The sequence below is a fragment of the Cornus florida genome, unplaced genomic scaffold, assembly GCF_030987335.1.
Source record: "Cornus florida cultivar Cherokee Brave unplaced genomic scaffold, ASM3098733v1 CherokeeBrave_3.0.0_Hap2_Chr11, whole genome shotgun sequence".
Classification (NCBI taxonomy): Eukaryota; Viridiplantae; Streptophyta; class Magnoliopsida; order Cornales; family Cornaceae; genus Cornus; species Cornus florida.
Window position 1 is genome coordinate 59782202 of NW_026775581.1, and position 23342 is coordinate 59805543.

A 23342-nucleotide genomic window follows, 5' to 3' on the forward strand; every position below is an offset into this window, starting at 1 on the left:
ATAATAATAAGATTGAAACAAGTTGTGTGTAGCTTCAATAAAGAAGAAAATGTCAGTTTGATACATGTTGGAGCAAAGTCTCAATTGCTGGCCAAAGATCTGCAAGGTTCATCTATACATTTGTATGAAGTGCAGAGTAATGGAGAGATGAATCCGACGCCAAATACCCAAAAAAAAAAAAAAGGGAGTAGGAGGTGGGGAGAGAATAAAAGGGTGGGAAAAAAATCCAAGAGTACATTGAGATTTTGGGTGCCCTTTTTTCTTTATAATTACTCAAGTTTTGGATATAACTTGAGTGCAAAAATTCACTATAATATTTTTCTAATATTGAAGTTTTGCTTTGTTAAACTAGCCATATTTTTTTTTCTTTTATTAAAAGGCGTAGGTATTCAGTGTGCCCGATATACAGTGCACCAAACATATAAAAATTATCCATGCACAACACAGATGAGAACAGAAGACTTTAATGATCAAATACACATTACACAGTACACACATCGAATATATTCTTGTGTTAGAGGAGTGTTGTTCCATCTTATAGATGAGATCCCTTGGAAGGAGTGGGCTGGTGGTGTCAGCAAGTGTCACCTCATGGAACATCTTGGGCAGCCCAAAGACAAGTTTGGCTAATCAAAGCCGAAATATGGTTTTTAAATATTGCTGAACATCCTGGAATGTTTTTAAGCCCAAAACCTAAGGTAGACTAACACAAGGACAGTCCCGCCTGTTTGGTTATGAGTATATGAGCCAAACATTCCCTTTTGTTTCCTCTCAATCCTTCTATAAATACAAGAAGAGAAGAAGGGATTAACCTAGTGTAATCTTTAATTTAGCTTAGCCTAACCTAGCTTAGTTAATCTTAGTTGATAACTTGTTACCAACCCCATTGATTCTTCTTTATTGAAATCCTAGGGTTATATCCTTTCAATCATTTACTTGCAGTTCATTCAATGGAGTCTTGATTACATTTAAAGGTACTAGTCTCTTTTGATCGTAATTGAATAGCTTAAAGTCTTCGGATCACCGAAACATTAAAAAAAGAACTTAAAAAATGGGTGATTTTTAGCCATTTTACAACGTCCTGATCATTACTCGGTCTTTCTCTAATCATTTGACATCACACATCCGCTCACATTCGGACCCCTTGTGAGTCCTGGCATGCCCACAATCCATGAGGCTTGGACCTAGGCCTCCACACCACAAAAAGAGGCCAACACTTTCTAATTTTCTTGAAGAAATGCTTTACTGAGAGGCATACAAAAGCTAGCCTTCAAATGAGGCTGAGCATCTATTCGTTTTCTCATATATATAATGTTACCTTTTTAATATGATATTCCCACTCTTTTTGGCTTTTGATGTGTATACTCTCAACCATACCTTTGAGAGCTCTAAGGTACTACAAATTGGACATTATCAAAAGTCTCAAACAAAAGAGCTCTTTCTTTTGTCTAAAGAAATGCATCAAAAATTGATACGCATCCCACTTTGCAGTTTCCATGAGTAACTAAATTGGTGCTTCAAGTTCTCTCACTTTGGGACAAAAAGGTCATTTATGTATGATTTTTATGGACCACTTCTCATCCATTAAGTTCTATATATGGTTCAAACTCTTTTAATATTTGTCATTCTTCAAAATTTTGTGAAATTTTTATTTGCATTGAAAAACTTTATTGGTCGGTTGTACAAATGACATGGTAGTAAAAATAGAGCTTATTAAAATAAAACACTTTTATTACACGACAACATATTTATTTTCTATGTGTTTTTTTCAAGAGTAATCAACTCTTCGTGAAAAAATATATAAATTTAAGTTGAGTGAGGCTAGCAATTTGTCAATGTCTTTTTTATCTTTATACTTATTTTTTTGTTCTTCCAAATTTGCAATTTTTATACAATAGGTTCATAGTTGAAATGCACAAGGTCCTCTATGTCTAAGGCAAGCGTGTTAACCCTTATTTTGTGCATTCAAAAAAACGAAAAAAAAAAAAAAAAAAAAGGCCTCAAGTGGACCACCTTTTAGGCTTAATCTAAAAGAAAGAAAATGATTCCCGATTTCTCTAACCTATTTGTATAGAACCCTTTCCACGTATTAGATAAGACTCACCCCTGAATTCTATTTGTTTAGATATAAAATATTTCAAAAAGTATTTTTTTATTTTTCAGTATTTAGCTGTCGTAAAATATTTATGATGAAAAAAAAAAAAATGGCCGTTACAATAGGCCTCAAATCAATATCATTAAGCTCTGAAAAAAACAGATGATGAGTCAAAATGTGGGTAAATGACTAAATGATAAGGGGCTTGGAAAGGTGTGTTGTATTCACAATGGTGTTTGATAGTAATAGAATCACACTTGTTCTTCAAAGGTTGAGTTTAAGGTCCATGAATCACAAACTACATTGAAACATTCATTAAGGCCCAATTTGGTTGGAAGGTATTGGAAGGAGAAAAAAACAAAGAAATGTAATGGGAGGAAATCAAATGTTGTGTTGGGTATAAAATTTTAAAGGAAAAGATAGATTTAGAAAGAAACAAATTATATATGACCTGTTAGTTTTGTTAATGCTAACTTTTTTAATGAAATTTTGTTAATATCAAATTTGTCCTTATATTTATAGAAGACAAAATCTACTAAAAATGATATGATAGTAAATTCATTATAATACTTTTCTTTCTTTCTTTTCCCAAACATTTTTCCTACTATCATTTCCTTATTTATTAATCAACCAAACACGACAAGTGATTAATTATATCCTCACATTTCTTTTATTTTCTTTTCTTTTCTCTCCCAGCTAATCTTATCATTTTTTTTCTTTTCCATTGTTCCAAACAAAGCCTAAGGGAAATAGAGTTGCAAGATATTATTTTCAAAAACAGCTTAAGTCCAAGAGGCATCAACCTATTGATAGACCTTGAGACAGAATTAGTTTTTGTAGCATTACGTTTTTTTTTTTTTTTTTTTAAATTTCAATTTGAAGTCAAACAATTAAAAAATGAATGCACTTTGAAAGTAGATATTCAAACACTGTTTTAATATGTCTCTAAAGGCATAGTTTTTAAGGTCTCCTTTTGAACTACACTCCTAACTTGAATGGTGTAAGTATTGTAGGATCGATGCATGTACTCTATGAAAAAAAAATACTATTTTAGTATAACAAATTTTTTTTTTTTAAATAGTCCTTTAATTTTGAATAAAGAATTCATAATGAATCCGTTTTTCTAATGTTAACGTTAGAAAGTATTGAATCCACTACTTGAATTTGAAATTAAAATAAATTTAATTCAAAAATTTAATTATAAGAAAAACACAACATAAGTAAGTTTCGAACCTAGTTATGACTAGTTAGTTAACAACGGACGAGTTGTCAAACTAATTCTTTGACTTTCAATCATCTAAAACTAAAATAAATAAAAAAAATTCTCAACTAACTGAAACAAACTAAGGACAACGGGTAATTTGGCCAGAAAATTGAGCCTTGTGGGGCTGGCTAATTGAGGCTCCCACGTGATTGTTGGCTAATGCTATTCCCATAGAGCCAATACATATAGTAAGCCATTTAGCCCGTCATTGAGGGCCCCACATAAAAAAGAAACAATACATCAATGAAATAAATGCAATAAAAATAAGGGTAAATTATCCTGACACTCTTTTAAGTTTTGATTAATGTCACTAGATGTTGGTCAACGGGTTTTTGAATAATGACACCCTTTGAAGTTTTGAAATTTTTTATTAATATCCCTCTACATGCAAAATGACCATTTAACCCTTCACCTTGTCAACAACCATTAAATTTACTAATATAACATTTTCTAGCTAATTTCGTAAGACCAAAATAGCCTCTCCATCTCAAGGTAATACTCATCGTTGCCACCACCATACCCATAACCAACACCCCTCTTCCATCCTCTCTTTATTTCTTCTTATCCATGAAAAACCCCCACCACCGGTTTGAGCCTCTTCCTCAACCTTCACTAAACTCCCACTCAAATTTACCACCAATAGATTAAAAACTTCCTACAAAATATGGAAACAAGCAAAATAACTTGATTGATATTTCAGTTTTGTGAACAAGATTCTAAATTTTCATTTCAATCTTAACCTTCATCATTTTTTGACTCATTCCGCTCGCGTTACTCGCCGGATCTCCTAGCGACAACAACAACTGCTACGTCATCCGACAGTGGGTTGCAGTGGCAATAGTAGGGGGTGATGGCATCGTGTTGTGGTGGCGATGGTGGGGATTGTGGTGGCGGTGGTGGGGGTTTTGGTGGTGATGGTGGGGGTTGTGGCTACTGTTTTATGGTTGTCTGTAATTATGGTTAGTTTACTTTAGATTAAATGTATTGTAAATTTTTAAGGGATGGTTAGTTTGGTTATTTCATAGGGTTGATGGTTTTTTTTTTTATTATTTATTTATATAAATTTGAATTACAAGTTCTGAGGCATTTATGACATTTCAATTGAGAGGGGTGTCAATAAAATTTTTTGAAACCTTAAGGATGTCATTGCTAAAAATTCGTTAACAAATATTTGAGTAGCATTAACTGAAACTTCAAAAGTGCTGGTATAATTTACCCTAAAAACAACTACTATCATAAATGTAATAAAATAATAAAAAGTGGATACGAACGCACCCAATCGAGACACACCCGAAGGACAATCAATTTACTTACGTGTTGCGTCATGGGCCACTTCTAATAGTTAAAATTCAATATACTCCGTATGGCTCAAGCTCTATTATTGTCATTCTTTAAAATTCTGTGAAGTTTTATTTGTATGAAATACACACAGATTTGACCTAACATTCCACGTGATCAAATTCATCAATTAATAGCCCACACATGCGTATTAATTAATTTTCAAGTGAGCCATTTATTTTTCTTGATATATAAGTCGTTCGTCAACCCTTACTTCATTGAAGATAAGAATAATAATAAAAATAGATACTTACCTCATTTTGACCCAGCAAATCTTAATACATCCCCAAATGATGGTGAAGTACATCCCCAAATGATGGTGAAGTATATATATCAAAATTACACCTCTAATCACGCAGTATTAGAATATTATAGTTTACTTTTGTAGTTTTATTCGCACACATGCCCTTACTTTCACTCTGTGCAACTTAAATTTTATCGTTTTAGTAACTCCCGTTCTAATTGACTTAAGTCTCGATAGTTTTAATAAGAGTGGAATCAAAAACTTTCACCAAAGCCATGAGAGTGATGTTGTTTCATGAAAAGTTACTCCAAGAAGTAAATTCTTTCTGCATTGAAACCGTAAAATGCCCAAAATCACGTGGTATAAAATTTTAACTTAGCAAGTATATAGTGCATATTTGAGTACAAGAATAATCATATTGTGCAAAATAGTGCAATGGTTTTGATTTTTGATTTTTATCTGGCTTATAAGAGGACGAGGGATAGGAAAAATCAAGATGGAGTGAATGGCGCTTTATTTATATATATATATAAATTAAGCTTTCTTTATAAATCTGTAAGGGTCATTTCAATAATTTCATTCTACATTTAGGTTTAGTTTGTTTCAACGTAAAAAATTTTGTCAGAAAATATTTTCATTTTTTTTAGGTAAAATGTTTTTTTATTTGTATTTTTCGGTATTTGGTAAAGGTTTAGGTTGAGGTTGAATCATCTCCAAGCAGGATGTATAAAATTACTTACCAAAAATTTATAAATAAATTATTTTTGCTAGATTTTAATTTTTTTTTTCTTAAATATTTTACGACAATCAACCACCAAAAAATAAAAAAATATTTTTTAAAAAATATTTTACCTAACAATTGTTATACCATAGGCCTTTTTTACAACTTTAATGTAGTTGAACGGACAAATTTTATTTCAACTCATGTAGTATGGAAAACCCGTTTAGTATAGAGGAAATAACACTAAAAAATAAAAAATAAAAATAAAAACAAAAGAAAAAAAGTCTATAAATTGATCTATTTACACAAGAAAAGTAAAAAAGTAAAACATCACCAATGTTGGAACTTCATAAAGTTATATTTCTCAAAAGGAGTCAATCATGCTAATGACCTTTGTGGTTAATCTCAGAAGACAACTTGAGCACAAACAAACTTTTTTAACAAAAAAAAAAAAGTTAACTCTTGTGTTTTTTCCTTTTCCATTGAATTCAACACTGCATAGAATTATAGAAACCTTGTTGCTTGCTAGAAGAAGAGGGGGACGCTTTTCATGCTCAAAATTGATAATTGAAATGACAAATATAACTCTAAACTAATTTCATATTGTATATAAAACTTTGTAACTGAATCCTTTTTAAGGAAAAATGCTATTATAGCAAAATAGGTTAATGGTAACTAATCGGGTATTTCGCGGTTTGACTCAAAGCTCAAGTCATTAAGTGGTGTTAACATTCAATCAATTTATACCTATTTCAATTCTCATTCATATCTGACATGAGACAAGACCCACTTGTAACATTTTCCCCCACCTAAACTCTTCTTGTAACATTCTACCCCACTTAAATTCACAATGTCCTTGTCAAGGTCGGGTTACCCTGCCTACCCGAAAGTACACCAAGAAACTTTTGGACATGACATTTGGTATGACACCGGATCAAAAACTGAGTCTGGCTCTTATATCGACTCACTTTAGTGATATATATATATATATAAAAAGAAGATTTGAAGAAAACCTGACTTTCAAATGTTAAGAGAGTACTCAGAATAGTTTCACGTGTACGAATCCTATTGGCCAGTCTCCAGCATTTCGTAATCTTCCAGATACATTCAATTTCAACCATCCGCCCATTTCTTAGGGTTTCCCCTCTATTCCCACAATAACGTCGCCGGTCGGTGCATTTTCCCGGAAAATTCACTCGTTTCCAGGAAAATTCACCTTCCCCATCAGATATCCGGCCGCAACCATTTTTTTTCCCCCTATCAACAATTCCCCAATTAATTCAGAGTTACCGGGGATACAACCTTCTATTTTATCGATTGCGTAATTTAAATTCTTACCTTATTGGAGCTTTAATTTCTGTAATCCTGATTGAGCTATGATCGTCATCAATAGTTAAGTGATCAGATTGAATTTCGATTTATAGCTTTCGATCGTTGATGCTTCGGAGATTATTCAAATTACGTAAGTGTTTTATTTATTTATTTTGCAGTCTTGATGTTGCGATTTTTATTTTGATTATTTTATTCGGTAATTTATCTTCTTCTTCTCTTCTTTTTTTTTTTTTTTTTTTTTTGTCATATTGATTGATTGTTTTAGAGATTTGAAGGAGAGGAGTCGGAGATTTTGTGTTTCTTCGTAGCTGAAGATGACGACGAGTCAAGGAGGTTCTTCTAGGAGAAGTATGTCGTTGAATAGCTCATCATCGCAGGCGAAGAAAAAAGCTAACGAGAATGGTGGCAATGATTCCTCTGCTCGAAAGTCTCTACCATCTTCTCGTTCCATGTACGTTGTATCTATAAACACATGTATGCTTATGTATCTATCGATTATATAATCTTCTAATTAGATTGAAATTCATAATTTCACCCATTTTGTCAGAGCTTCTGTACCAATCCTTTCTATGATACGAAACCAACTTTCTATTTCCCATATAAACGATATTTCTTTTTTCTAGTTCATGTGGGTTCATGTGGAAATGGATATTTAGAATGGAATTAGATGGTGTTTTTCTTTTTAATTAAATAGGTCACCTGTTCATGGAGCCAAAAGTTGGATGTTTATGGTTGGGCCTAGTTTATATATCTTTTTACTTTTATGTTTTAAATGCTTTTCAATCGGTGAAAGTCAAAGTTTACTGCATTTTCGTCAAAATAACTACACTAAAAGATTAGGGTCGCAGATTTTAGGGGCCATGAAGCCAAAGTTTGGTGACTATGGCTTTGTTTGGTCACAATATGTTTTCTGCACTTATATCTGTCCATGAAGGTCAATGAATTTCAGAATATGCTGCTCTTTTGTTGAAATAACACCATTTAAAATTGAACTCTCTTCAATGAGGAATTTTTGAGAAATATATTGTTACACTCTGTGAGATCCTGAATTTTTAGTTGGTTTATTTAATTCTTTATTTGCTATATGAGCATATTAATGGCTGCTTGAGCTTAAATCACATAGTTAGTCGAGTTGATAAAAAACCAGAAGAAGATTATATTTTATAAGTATGCAATCACATGTACTAGAACTCTCTATACACTAGTCATTTAACATAGTGCATAGATGTTTCATCACACATTTTATATTGATGTATTGTGCCAAAATTTACCAAGTAAGCTAGTACTAGTCAATTGTAGTAATAATAATAATATTAGTATAGCAGGTGCCATGTGTGTTATCCCATGGGGTGAGTGTGTTTGGTGAATGAAAAATAAAGTGTGTGTATAATAGATATGTGCTGGATGATTAAGTGGTGAAACTAGAAAGTTTTTAAAACATGATTATTTTTGGAAAGTAAAATCACCTAGTTTTTCTTAAATCCCCAAATTCCTTTCATCACACCTCAGGTTTCGAGTCTAAAGACCCGGGGCATGACACTCTGTGGTGGTGCTTGGGGGCAACATTGAACAATGTTTATATATATATATATATATGTATATATATAGTTTATCACAGCAATAAACATGAAAAATTAAATATCAGTTAATATTATTTTTATTCAGTACATTTATGATTGTCCTTGACAAATTTTAGTGCTTACCCCCAGGAGTCACCTAGAAGTTTGGCATTTTGATATATGAAATAATCCTAATAATTTGCAAGACTATTGTAGATTTGATTGTCTAAAAAACCAATTCTCAGAACAATATATTGATGTTAACAAAATTCTTATTCTTTCATTTCGTAACCTATAATGGATTTCTATTCACAAAGAGTGAGACCAGGTGAAAAAGGGTATTAAGGAATTTACTTCACTGGATTAGGGTTAAGAATTATATTGAAAGAAGGCTTTTGTGATTCTCTCTTGTTTTTATATTGGAGAAAGATTGAGAGGTAAAAGAGAAATATTGATGACTAAGGTTGAGGTGATGAGCTAGATGTGAGTTATGGAAAAACAATGTGCAAAGAGCATTTATGAGAGAAAGATAATGACTAACAAAAGAAAGACTAAATGGTCAAAACTAAGTTTTAACTGTCAGGTGTTCCTTTAGAGGCGGTGAGTTGGAAAATTCTATTGCTTATGTTTAATTGAGTTTTGGCATCACATAGGCATCATTAACAAGATAACTGACTTATTTATTTGTTAATAAATAAAATCCATTAAAGAGCTTAGAGGGGAGCAATCCTTAGAACAATTAGACAAAAACTATATCTATACATCTCTATAATCTTAGACTATCCAACAAATTAAGCAATTCCTCCACAGATTTACAAAACCTCCTGGAAACCCAAAAGAAAAGATAGCTAAAAAATGAGGTGTTTAACACCCAAATTGGAGCTTCAATTCCTTCAAAAGATCTTCTATTGTTTTCACACCATAATCCCCACCAAATACAAAGGAGACTAGCTCTCATAAGCGTCTTGAGCATGGCATCCCACTGTACACCCCCTCCAAATCTTGAGCATCCCAACCGTAGATTCTGGGCAGGGCTGACTCGATACCAGTTGAGACTACTTGAGGTGCAAGGCAAAACCTGAACTTATTTACTGGCGCCAATTATTTTTTAGCTAATGCTCAATAATTTTGAAAAAAATCAAATGTAAAAGTTTAACTTAGAATATAATACGATTGACGAGATTTTAGGATTTTGACAATAATAATACAAAGAATTAAAGAAAGAAAGTATAGAATAAGGGGAAAAGTAATAACAAGTGAGAAGAAAATTACAAGAATAAGAAAAAGGAATTAAAGAAGTGAAGTAATAAAAGCAGTTGTACACTTTAATATATTTAGGAGTATCATGTTAAATATAGTCTAAGTAGGTCAATGTCAAAGAATTATAGGAAGTTTTTATTAACAACAAACAAGATCTTTTAAAGGAGAGACAGAGAAATTCCAAACGGTAATAAAGTAAACTTAACTAAAAAAGGGGGAAAAAATAATTCAGTTGTCGAATCCACATAAGTCAGTCCAAAGGGGCCTTTCTTTGTATTGGGGGCCTTACACTTTTGCCTAAATGGCCTAAGGCTCCAGCGCACTATGATTCTGGAAGGACCCAATCGACACCAAAAATCGCAAAGAACAAAGCTCACACCTCTCACCACAGGGCAATGGAACAAGAGGTGACTTACAGACTCCTCATCCCTCTTGCACATGCAACACCAATTAACAACAATTTGCCTCCTTTCCCTCAAATTATCCAGTGTCAAAATCCTCCAAAGGGCCGCTGTGCACCCAAAGAAGGCTATCTTGAGCGGGGCTTAGATCTCCACACTGCCTTCCACAGGAGAAGACGACGATGGATGACCTTTCAAAATATGATAATAGGACTTCATCCTAAAACTATCTTTGTTAGAGCTCGCACACTTCAACACATCCTCCCCTGCCCCGTCACCTCTTGATTCTAGAGCAACTCAATAGAAGTGACAATGTTCTCCAATTCCCAACCCTGAATTTGATGCCTGTTCTCTCTCTCTCTCTCTCTCTCTCTCTACGATTCATTGTCTGTGACTGTTTCATGAACTGATGAACTTGTTCGAGTGGTGATCCAGTTAGGGTTGATTCACTGATCACCGGGTTTGTGATTCTCGATGGTGGAGTCCCGAAACCAACTTTACCGTTTCTTTTCGTGTGTTTATGCAGAACCAAGTACTGAGTAGAATTTTCAGAATTGTTTCCGGAATTTCAACAATTGCAATGAAGTGATTTATCTGCAATTCCCATGTCACCGTACCATTAATTAGGGAGTAACAGTTAGCAGCCATGATAATTAATTTATCCACTACAATTCTAAACAGTCTCGAGAAAAGCTGAGCTAGCGATCTGTATCCACACCAAACATCCATCCAAAATCTGACATATCTCCCGTATCGATCTTTGAAGCGAATATGCTCGAAAATTCATTCCACCCTTTCCTAATGTTCTTCCAGAGTCCGGACTCTAACCCCTGCCGGCATAGACACCTCACTAGAGCACCATCCGCCACTACTCTCTCCAAACTTCCTTTCAATGATGCTTCTCCACAATCGCTTCCTCTTGGAACCGAATCTCCCAAAGTATTTTCCTAGTAAGGCTAAATTGAAAGTAGCAAGTCCCTCACACCCATGCCACCCATCTGCAGCGTTCTACAAATTTTCTCCCACTTCACCAAATGATATTTGAATTCATCTCCCATGTCTCCCATAAAAGTTCCTTTGCAACCTCTCCAGTCCCTTTGCCACAGAGGAAGAAATTTGGAATAAAGAGAGGTAGTAAGTAGGAAGGCTCGATAGGGTGCCCTTCGTCAAAGTAAGCAGACCTCCCTTCGACATGGATTGTTTCTTCAACCATGCTAGTCTCCTCTCAAATCTTTCAATCACTGGAGCCCAAATAGAAGGCGCTCCCAAAGGCAGACCCTAGTAAGACAGCGGCAAGGTCTCGATGCCACACCCCAAGATGTTGGCTAGGGCTGAAGTCCTCTCCACCTCCCTTACTGATACAACTTCACTCTTTCTGAGATTGATATTCAGACCAGAGACTGCCCCAAAGCAAACCAAAATACATTTCAAGGAAATAACACAAGAGTGTACATGCATGCAAATACACTCCATCTCACTACTAAAAACAAGATAAAGAAATGGCTAAACTTTTAAACCAAAACTTCATATGTTGTAATGATATTTTCTATTTCCTATTGTATGTAAAACAGGGGACTCACAGGAGAGCGTACAGTGAAGCGATTACGGTTGTCCAAGGCCCTGACAGTACCTGACACTACAAGTATCAATGAAGCTTGCCGTCGAATGGCTGCTCGTAGAGTTGATGCATTGTTGCTGACTGATTCAAATGCATTACTGTGTGGAATCTTGACAGACAAGGTTTGCCTTGAATCAGTTGTCTGATACATTGCCAAGCAAATTGTGTGTTACACAGCTTACACTTGAATGATTTTTTTTTTTTTTTTTTTTTTTTTTTTTTTTTTTTTTTTTTCTTTTTGCTTTTCCATGTGTTTATAAACTATTCCAATTTTTTTATTTATTTATTTATTTATTCATTTTCTCCTTTTTGTGGTTGAAGGATATAGCAACAAGAGTTATCGCTCGTGAACTTAATCTTGATGATACACCTGTTTCCAAGGTTATGACGAGGAATCCTGTTTTTGTTCTTTCTGACACCCTTGCAGTGGAAGCCCTGCAGAAGATGGTACAAGGTTGGTATTGACTGGAAAATAAAAGCATTTTATCATTTTTCAAGTTTTAAAATTTGGACACTGGACATGGTGTTGAATGTTTTTGTTTTCAGGAAAATTCAGACATTTGCCTGTTGTGGAAAATGGGGAGGTTATTGCTTTGCTTGATATAGCAAAATGTTTGTATGATGCAATCGCTCGTATGGAAAGGGCAGCTGAAAAAGGAAAGGCCATTGCTGCAGCTGTTGAAGGTGTTGAAAAACACTGGGGAACATCTATTTCTGGTTAGTTTCTTAAATGTATATCTAATAGATCTGCCATGGTTGTTCTTTCTATTTGCCTTGCTATTCTCCTTTTCTTTTCTTTCGGCGGATAATGCCTTCTCTATTTTCATGTTTGAATTATATATGCTTAATTGGTCTTCTCAAGGGACATGAGTTTCATTTTTCTTTTTCTTTTTTTTGGTTGTAGTATTTCACAAAATATTTGGTTGTAATATTTCAAAAAATATTTGGTTGAAATTCAGGTCAGAATACATTCATTGAAACACTTAGAGAGCGCATGTTTAAGCCCTCTTTGTCTACAATCATTCCTGAGAATTCAAAGTAGGTAATATCTTTTCTTTCTTTTATTTATTTTTCTTTTTTTCTTTTTCAATTATTTGATCTATGGGGTAGTTCATATTTGTTAGCAAAGATTCATTGATACAAGTTACTTTCTTGTACTGATTATGGCACTAACAGGATTGTAACAGTCTCACCTACCGACACAGTATTAATGGCAACAAAGAAGATGCTTGAATGTCGAATAAGCTCCTCCATTGTAACAGTTGACAACAAACCACGAGGAATCCTAACGTTGGTTTCTTCTCATTTAAATTGAACATTGTGAATCTGTTTTTATGTATAAAGGAAGAAGCATACATTTTGGAAGTCTTATAAAGTAATTTGTAAGTAAATAATCTTATCACGTGCCTTTTATTTTGTTTGTAGTTCAAAGGATATCTTGATGCGGGTAATAGCACAAAATCTTCCTCCAGAGTCCACTCTAGTGGAAAAGGTAACTGTCTCGTTCTACTAGGAATTTCTGTTCATAGGGTCTTCTGATAAATAATTCTAAAATTAAATTTTAAATTCTTCTTGGCACAATTTATGTATTTATATCTGTTTTTGCCAGAGGGCATGACATATTTATGCATTTCTTATGAATGTATTATAAAATATTATTGATTTAGGGTATCATGTTTATTAATATCTAGGTGATGACCCCAAATCCGGAATGTGCAACAATTGATACACCCATTGTTGATGCTTTGCATACCATGCATGATGGGAAATTTTTACACCTTCCTGTAGTTGATAGAGGTAAATTTACCTTCGCTATTAAAGGTTGCATAAATTTTTTTATGATTATTAGTATAGTAGCTGATGAATGTGGATCGCTCAATGCAGAGGGAATTGTAGTTGGTGTTGTTGACGTACTCCATATCACTCATGCTGCTGTAGCCACAGTAAGTCAAGTTTCTTAAAGCTTATATTGTGGCATAAAAACACTAAAGTTGTTCTTCTTTTTTGTTGCTTTGTGGGGGGGGGGGGGGGGGGGGGGGTGTCATTCCATTTAAGCAGGTTTCCATACAATGCAGTTGCTTCAGTATGTCTTCCTCTCTGGGCTGCACTATTATTGGATTCTTAATGAGTCAATGACCAGGCATCATGCAACTATGTTGATTATGAACTTGTGTCGTAGCAAATTATCTGGGAATAAATTAGGTGCGGGGATGGCTAGTTAGTGATTTAAATCTATGAAGCAATGCGAGCAATAAATTAATGTGGTTTCCACCATCATCCCCCTCCTATTTTTTTGTTTAAATCTCTAAACAAAGAAATGGAGTAAGGGAACTTCATCAAGAAGTGCAGAAATGGGAAAAGTGTCAATCATCTTGTCACACTATATATTTATATTGGAGAAGGAATTTTATTAAAATGTGCAAGAAATTATTATCATTTATAAATTTTCTATCTACTTAAGATTGTTCAATTTTATGGATTTTTTTTTTTTTTTTTTTTTTTTTTCAGTATGCCAAATTGTGGCTTATTGTCCTTTCAAAAAATGGTTAATAGTGCAGGGTAACCATTCATTGAAGTAATGCAAAGGATCTTATCTAAAATTCTATATTTGAAAATTCCTCTTCTTTCCCATTGTTTTTGGTTCTTCAAAATTTGTGGATAGTAATATGGTCCCATTGTTTTCCATATTAACTAGGTGGGTAGCACTGCTGGTGTTAGTAATGAGGCTGCAAGCACCATGATGCAAAAGTTTTGGGATTCTGCCATGGCATTAAGTCCTGTGGATGATGACGAAGAGACACGGAGGTTATAGGAGTTGCTTATAATATGTTGATAAATTTCTGAAATTTTAATGTTTATTCTTACATATTATTTGTGACATCTCAGTGAAGGTTCCTTGAAATTGCCTTCTGAAGGAGCAGAGACAGGGAAATCTCTTCCCTATCCTCAGCCAAGCCTGCCCAATACCTTTGCTTTCAAAATTCAAGATAAAAAGGGCCGAATGCATAGGTTCAATTGTGGTATGCTTCTTGTTCTGCTTTTCACATTAGGCAACCATTATATGGCTTTGTACGTGAGGTTGTCCATTCTGCAGGTGACTCATTTGCAGCTCATAAATGTGAAATGTCTCCAACTGATGCGTCTAGATGACTCAGCAAAGAAACTGACCATCTGGATGATACTATTGTGGACTCAAGTCATTTCTATTTATCTTAATCTATTTTTCAATTATATAAACTTGATGTTTGGTGTACTGCAATTTTCTCTCAGTTGTGTAGAAAAAACTTCTGATGAAAGTTGTTATAGTGATGGTCTTTAGACCAGACCTATCAAAAAAAAATAAATAAATAAATAAAAGATGATATTTAGACCAGGTTTTTGGTTGAGAATTTTTTTTGGATGTGTCAGTGTGAGAACACATTGAGCATCGCATTCTGTTACATAATAACTCTTGGATAACTTGATTTTCCATTTCTAATTCTGACTTCAGATGTTCGAAGTTTGACGGATCTCATAACAGCAATCCTTCAGCGAGTGGGGGATGATATTGATCGTGCCAACCTGCCTCAGATTCTGGTACGCATTTTACATCGAATAAGTTTTGTTTTGTTTTTTTTTTTTTTTTCCCGTTACTCCCAACATTTATGCTTATTTGTGACCACATTCTTAAGTATGAAGATGAAGACCAAGACAAGGTTGTACTTGCATCAGATAGTGATCTTGTGGCAGCTGTAGAACATGCAAGGTCAGCCGGTTGGAAGGTATGATTAGACTTACTCCTGATCCTTATCTCTCATTTCAGCGATTTACCCAGTCATGTCGATCTTACAAACCAAGCAATTGACCTCTACAGGGATTGAAATTGCATCTAGATTATTCAGGAACAAGCGGTCAGAGGAAAGGAGGAGATGTGGGTTATGCTCATGCAGATGCATGGGCTTCTGCATACAGTGCTGTTGCAGCTGGGGCCGCGCTAGTTGCAGGGTTTGGTATATTAGCATACTTGAGGAGAGCTGGTAACTGATTACTGTTTACTATTTGGCAGTTTAAAACAACAAAAAAAAAAAAAAAAAAAAAAAAAAAAAAAAAAATGGCCAAATTTGAATTGGTGGGGAGTGTTGGTCTCTTGATCGAAATCTTGTATTTGTAGGTTGATATATACGGAAATTCATTTTCTGCCAACTCTTCCATTGTTTGCGCGTTTGTTGTCTAGTGTCATGAGTTATTTCAGTAAAATTTTGAAGTTACCGGCATTTGTAATTGTTCATAATGAATAAGCTGAAGACATCAGAAAAATTCCCAAGTTATTTGCACATTCCCAAGATTCTCAACTGATCGAGAAGCTACCAGATCGTGGTTTCAAACTAAAGTTTCATTTTGTGCTACTGAAGACCGAGTTATATAGTTTGTAATCCACTATTATGGACACAGTTTGTAACAAATTTTCTACTTTTCCTCTTTTTATGAACACTGTTATTATAATTTTTTTTTTTTTTTTTTCATTATATATATATATAGAGGTATGATTTTTTTTTTTTTTTCTCTTTCCCCTCTTTCTCTCTCTAGAATTTCCTCCTCTCTGCACATTCACTATACACACACACATGCATATTGTTTTCTGGGTTTGAATTAATTTTTTGTGGGTTTGTGATATGGAGTTCAAATGGGAGTGTCATCGGGAAACATGGGGGAGAGGAGCTTAGGCGGTGTTGTCGATTCAGAACTAAAATTCGAATAAAAAAATGAATTTTTTCCTCAAAAAAAAAGAAAAAAAAGAAGAAGAAGAAGACATATTTGGGGGTTCAAAGCTGATTCAAGTGGGTGTTCCAATAGTTCTTTTTGTCATTGTCTGTTCTTTGTGGGAGGTATTTAGCTATGGCTAATGGATTGATGCCTAGTAGCTCCTATATGGGCAGCCAAGCTTGCTAATGGATTGATGCCAAGCTTGCTAATGGGCAGCCATAGCTAAATACATCCCACAAAGAACAGACAATGATATAAAGAACTTTTGGAACACTCACTTGAATAAGAAGATCAAAAGATATCAATAGGCTTTGAACCCCGAATTATGTCTTTTTGTCTTTTTTTTTTGAGGAAAAAAATCATTTTTTATTGGAATTTTAGTTCTGAATCGACAACAACGCCGAAGCTCCTCTCCCCCATGTTTCCCGATGACTCCCATTTGAACTCCATTTCACAAACTCACAAAAAAAAATAATTAAAACTGAGAAAACAACACGCATGTGTGTGTAGTGAATGTGGAGAGAGAGAGAGAGAAAGAGGGGAAAGAGAGGGAAAAAAAAGTCAGCAGCCTCACATAATGTGAAATTTAATGTTATTTTGTTAATTTAATTTTTTGTCACTAATAGGGGTATTTTGGAGAATTCAATTTGAAATTCATTCCATTTTAAAAGTTAAATTGGTCTAACCAAACACTAGAATGTCATTCCATTTCTGCATATTTCATATTTGCAACTAAACAATGGAATAAAAATGACCATTTCATTACATTCTCATTCTTATTTCATTCCATTCATGCATACCAAACACAGCATAAATGCTGTAACATTTGAATGATATGAAGCCTCTTCTATGATCTAACTATATAAGTAAACTCAATCGATGTAAATTTTTTGAAAGCTTTTGAATAAAATGACTGTGCTTTCCTACATTTAGGCTAAATAATGTCACTAATTCTTATTAAGAAAGTGAAAGAAACAACAAAAGCAGAAGAAAGGAAACTAAGGGCGGAAGAAATAGATGTGGAAGTAGAGGATTCACCGAAGATCCCTTGGTGATGAATTCAACTCTGGTGGGCCTTAGTAGTTGTCTGGGCCCATAAAAAATGACTTGGACTCGATTTGGGCCCAACTTATACACGTTGCCGCCAACAATCAGCTTTTCAATTCTAGGGCATTATTTAGTCTGCAATTGTACAAATCGTGATACAAATTGAACTAGTGAGAGAGAGAGAGAGTAGAGAGAAGAATGAAGAGAGAGATGGTTACCTTCCTCAGTGGGATTGCGATACCGTATGAAAGGTACGATGCATAAGTCTTCACAATCAACGAATCAATAAAATGACTATGTGCTTTCCTACATTTAGGCTAAATACCGTTACTGATTCTTACTCAGAAAATAAAAGAAATATCGAAAACAGAAGAAAGGAAGTAAGGGCGGAAGAAATAGATGTGGAAGTATAAATAATTTCCGAAAGGAAGAGAACTAAATAGGAACAAGAGGAATTCACCAAAGAATAAGGCCCTTGGTGATGAATTCAACTCTGGTGGACCCGAGTAGTTGTCCAGGCCCATAAAAAATGACCTATACTCGAATTGGGCCCAACTTATACACGTTGCCGCTAGCGATTAGCTTTCAAATTCTAGGGCATTATTTAGTCCCCAATTGTACAGATCGCGCACAGATTGAACTAGTGAGAGAGAAAGAGAGTAGAGAGAAGAGTGAAGAGAGAGATGGTTACCTTCCGCATAGGATTGCGATACCGTATGAGAGGTATGATGCATAAGTCTTCACAATCAACGAATCAATAATATGACTGTGATTTCCAACATATAGGCAAAATACAATCACTGATTCTTACTAAGAAAGTGAAAGAAACATCGAAAGCAGAAGAAAGGAAAGTAAGGTCGGAAGAAATAGATGTGGAAATAGAAATAATTTTCGAATTGAAGAGGACTAAATAGGAATAAGAGGAATTCACCGAAGAATAAGGCCCTTGGTGATGAATTCAACTCTAGTGGACTTGAGTAGTTGTCTGGGTCCATAAAAAATGACTTGGACTCGAATTGGGCCCAACTTATACACGTTGACGCTAGTGATCAGCTTTCAAATTCTAGGGCGTTATTTAGTCCCCAATTGTACAGATCGCGACACATATTGAACTAGTGAGAGAGAAAGAAGAGAGAAGAGTGAAGAGAGAGATGGTTACCTTCCGTAGTAGGATTGCGATACTGTATAAGAGGTACGATGCACAAGTCTTCACAATCAATGAATCAATAAAATGACTATGTGCTTTCTTACATTTAGGCTAAATACCGTCACTGATTCTTACTAAGATAGTGAAAGAAACATTGAAAGCAGAAGAAAGGAAAGTAAGGGCGGAAGAAATAGAGAGTAAGGGCGGAAGAAATAGATGTTGAAGTAGAAGTAATTTCCGAAACGAAGAGGACTAAATAGGAACAAGAGAAATTCACCGAAGAATAAGGCCCTTGGTGATGAATTCAACTCTGGTGGACCCGAGTAGTTATTCAGGCCCATAAAAAATAACCTGGACTCGAATTGGGCCCAACTTATACACATTGCCGCCAGGAATTAGCTTTCAAATTCTAGGGCATTATTTAGTCCCTAATTGTACAGAATGCGACACAGGTTGAACTAATGAGAAAGAGATAGTAGAGAGAAAGATGGTTACCTTCCGTAGTGGGATTGCGATACCGTATGAGAAGTACGATGCACAAGTCTTAACAATCAACGAATCAATAAAATGACTATGTGCTTTCCTACATTTAGACTAAATACTGTCACTGATTCTTACTAAGAAAGTGAAAGAAACATCGAAAGCAGAAGAAAGGAAAGTAAGGGCGGAAGAAATAGATGTGGATGTAGAAATAATTTCCAAAACGAAGAGAACTAAACAGGAACAAGAGGAATTCACCGAAGAATAATGCCCTTGGTGTTGAATTCAACTCTGGTGGACTCGAATAGTTGTCCGGGCCCATAAAGAATGACCTCAACTCGAATTGGGCCCAACTTATACATGTTACTGCCAGCGATCAACTTTAAAATTTATGGCATTATTTAGACCCCAATTGTACAGATCGCGACATAGATTGAACTAGTGAGAGAGAGAAAGAGAGTAGAGAGAAGAGTGAAGAGAGAAAGATGGTTACCTTCCGTAGTGGGATTGCGATATCATATAAGAGGTATCTTGCACAAGTCTTCACAATCAAGGAATCTATAAAATAACTATGTGCTTTTCTACATTTAGATTAAATACCATCATTGATTCTTCCTAAAAAAGTGAAAGAAACATCGAAAGTAGAAGAAAGGAAAGCAAGGGCGGAAGAAATAAATATGGAAGTAGAAATAATTTCCGAAACGAAGAGCACTAAACATGAACAAGAGGAATTCACTGAAGAATAAGGCCCTTGGTGATAAATTCAACTCTGGTAGACCTGAGTAGTTGTCCGGGCCCATAAAAAATTACCTGGACTTGAATTGGCCCAACTTATACACGTTGTCGGTAGTGACCGGCTTTCAAATTCTAGGGCATTATTTAGTCCCCAATTGTACAGATCGCAACACGAATTGAACTAGTAAGAGAGAGAGAGAGAGATGGTTACCTTCCGCAGTGGGATTGCGATACCGTATGAGAGGTATGACGTACAAGTCTTCACAATCAACGAATCAATAAAATGCTATGAAGCACGGACACGTGTGGTAGGGGTAACGTACCAGTGTCGGACACGTGTTCGACACGGACACGCGTGTCCCAGCCTCGGACACGTGTCTGACACCCTTCTAACGGTTTCCTATTTTTTTATTCATTTTTTCAAGTCGAACACGCCATAAGATATGACTGGGACATGCCGGAGGACACGGCTGGTACACCGAAGGACGCCACAGTTCAAATTCTTGTTTGAAAGAAAGAGAGGATGAAGAGATATGTGTGTTTTTTTCTGTGGACCGATCAAAGACAACAAACCAAAAGCAACTCTAAATAAAAAAATGGAGGGGATAAGAGAGAAACTGGAAGAGAGAAGGGAAATCAACAAAGAGATGATGAAGAACCTGATGATTATGCTCTGGTTGGTGTGGATCAATCGATGACAGAATGAAAGAAGAAATCTCTTTTAATTGTTTGAGTGAAAATTTGTTTGCATATTCTCTAAAAATAAATCAATAGACAGAGGAGAAGGAAGATAGAAAGTTAAGAGACGGAGGACATGGCGTCTGACAAAGAATTCCGGTTCTGCTAGGGTCTCTTTCGTCTCGGTGTGAAAAGATCTTAACCAAAGGCTTGATCGCTTTTTTCTTCCTCTGTCAGTGGTTAATAAAAGAGAAATTTCATCTCGAGGAGAGAGAATATGGTCAGTCAAAGGTGGGAAGACCGAGGCGATAAGATAATCTTATCTCCTTTTTAATGTGTTTGGCTACAAAGTTAAAACTATTCTAGTATTGATCCAAATTCTAGTATTGGATATAAAGATATACTATATATTTATTGTTTGAATTTTAATAGAATTTGGATTGGACTTAATTTAAATGGATCATGTCTATTGATGTAAATTAAGAGAAATTAAAATTTTATATATAATAAAAATATATATTATTATTTTATTACCGTATCCGTGCCATGTCCGTGCCCTATTTTTTTCAAATTTGCCATATCGTCGTATCCGTATCGTATCGTACCCGTATCCCGTGTCGGTGTCCGTGCTTCATAGATAAAATGACTGTGTTTTCCTACATTTAGGCTAAATATTGTCACTGATTGTTACTAAGAAAGTGAAAGAAAAATCGAAAGCAGAAGAAAGAAAAGTAAGGGCGGAAGAAATAGAAAGTAAGTGCGGAAGAAATAGATGTTGAAGTAGAAATAATTTCCGAAACGAAAAGAACTAAACAGGAACAAGAGGAATTCACCGAAGAATAAGGCCCTTGGTGATGAATTCAACCCTGGTGGACCCGAGTAGTTGTTCGGGCCCATAAAAAATGACCTGGACTCGAATTGGGCCCAACTTATACACGTTGCTGCCAGCGATCGACTTTCAAATTATAGGGCATTATTTAGTCCCCAATTGTACATAACGCGACATAGATTGAATTAGTGAGAGAGAGAGTAGAGAAAAAAGTGAAGAGGGAGAGATAGTTACCTTTCGCAATGGGATTGCGATACCGTATAAGAGGTACGATACACAAATCTTCAAAATTAACAAATCAATAAAATAACTATATGCTTTTGTGATACCCCCTAATTTCGGAACACCGGTTGATCAAATCCGCACACAAAACCAGGGAATATCAAAACAATTAAAGTATTTAAATATGCACAGATTACAAAATGAAAAAAAAAAATAAATAAATAATACGCTGAAGAAAACTAATAAATAATAAATCCATTAATAACTTTCTAATGGTTACAACTCGAGAATCCCGTAACTCGAGGACCCCTTAACCAAAAATTATTATTCAGAATTTCAGAAATAAATACCAATGTAAAAATATATATATATATATCCTACTTTGAAATAAATCGAAAGAATAGATAAGTTCTTCAGCTGCGGATCCTCAACCTTGAGACTTGGACCTCTAGTAACCTGAAAGATAAAAATAAAGTGAGTCAAACTTACGAGCAAGTTCTTTCTACCAAACCTCTAAAAACCAATAAATAAATCATCTATACCAAAACCAACTCTAATAAAGTTTTAACTTTAATGTATGATGATACACATATATATAAATACTTATATATAATACAATAATCATATCCATTAATAGGTTCCTTAAATTGTCAAAACCATTAACCAATGACTAGTTAATAATCATACTTAAACCAATCCACCAATATATATTTATTTTAAAAAGAAACTCCTCTAACCTTTATTTCATTCTAAGCAGTAATTTAATCATTTAAGCAATAAATTACAATTAAAGGAATAATACATTAAATCCAAAACCCAATAATGATTTTTAATTATTTAAATCACACAGCTAATATCTAGGCTTTGACAAATCATCCATGTCTCCACCAATATTATTTTATTGATATATAAAATAGTACACTAACGTGTAAGTACTAGATTATTCTAATCGTAATCCAACCTATACATACAATAATCATATATGAAATTTTAATCATCTAACACACAACAATTTAATTATGCAATGACAATTCAACCATACCATTATAAATATATTTATTTATATACTAGCAATTCAACCATGTTTCCTTAAGTATATTTATTTATACTTTTAAATAGCAATTCATCCATACTTCCCATGTATGAAATTTATTCATAAATAATAAGACAATATATTTAAGCCTTTGACAATTCATCCATGCCTACAATTCAACCATATACCAAATCTTAAAACTAATTTAACCATAAACCAAATCAAACCTAGGATTCCATGCATATTATAATCATACCATTTAATTTAACAACCAGCCTATTAAGCTATACTACATAAGAATAATAATTTAATCATCTTAAATAGTATATACATATACACATATTATTTAATATAAATATATGTATAAACACCCTCTACAAAAATCCTTGATTATTAAAATAATATATAGATCAATACATATATACATACATCTTTCAATTCTAATCATATATTAATTAATTCAAATATATGCATATATATATATATATATATATACACACACACACACACACACTTCCTTCCATCCCTAATTATTAATTTAATATATATACGTTCATTAAATATCGTAGTAATACTCTATGTCTCTCAAACCATCA

General features: G+C 34.4%; 1 protein-coding gene across 4 annotated transcripts; it reads left to right on the forward strand.

The window, feature by feature from the left end:
- The first annotated feature begins 6698 nt into the window (after window positions 1-6698).
- On the forward strand, window positions 6699-16314 carry LOC132287051 (CBS domain-containing protein CBSCBSPB5-like). Of its 4 annotated transcripts, none has more exons than XM_059789522.1 (15): window positions 6703-7124; window positions 7270-7445; window positions 11786-11954; window positions 12154-12286; window positions 12379-12549; window positions 12792-12870; window positions 13009-13122; window positions 13258-13324; window positions 13524-13629; window positions 13717-13775; window positions 14528-14637; window positions 14719-14852; window positions 15323-15408; window positions 15504-15593; window positions 15686-16314. In XM_059789522.1, the coding sequence occupies exons 2-15, from the start codon at window positions 7309-7311 to the stop codon at window positions 15854-15856; spliced, it is 1626 nt and encodes a 541-aa protein (XP_059645505.1). In that variant the 5' UTR covers window positions 6703-7124; window positions 7270-7308; the 3' UTR covers window positions 15857-16314. The 4 variants fall into 4 exon arrangements, with proteins under 4 accessions (XP_059645507.1, XP_059645506.1, XP_059645505.1 ...); XM_059789521.1 differs by having other exon boundaries at window positions 6704-7124; window positions 7260-7445; XM_059789524.1 differs by lacking the exons at window positions 15504-15593; window positions 15686-16314 and adding an exon at window positions 14927-15028 and having other exon boundaries at window positions 6699-7124; window positions 7260-7445.
- The last annotated feature ends 7028 nt before the right edge of the window (window positions 16315-23342 follow it).

Coding starts and splice junctions, on each gene's coding strand:
- LOC132287051 (XM_059789522.1), top strand. CDS start 7,309: ATGACGACGAGTCAAGGAGGTTCTTCTAGGAGAAGTATGTCGTTGAAT. Junction 12,287..12,378: donor CCTGCAGAAGATGGTACAAG/GTTGGTATTGAC, acceptor TTTTGTTTTCAG/GAAAATTCAGACATTTGCCT. Junction 14,853..15,322: donor AATGCATAGGTTCAATTGTG/GTATGCTTCTTG, acceptor TTCTGACTTCAG/ATGTTCGAAGTTTGACGGAT.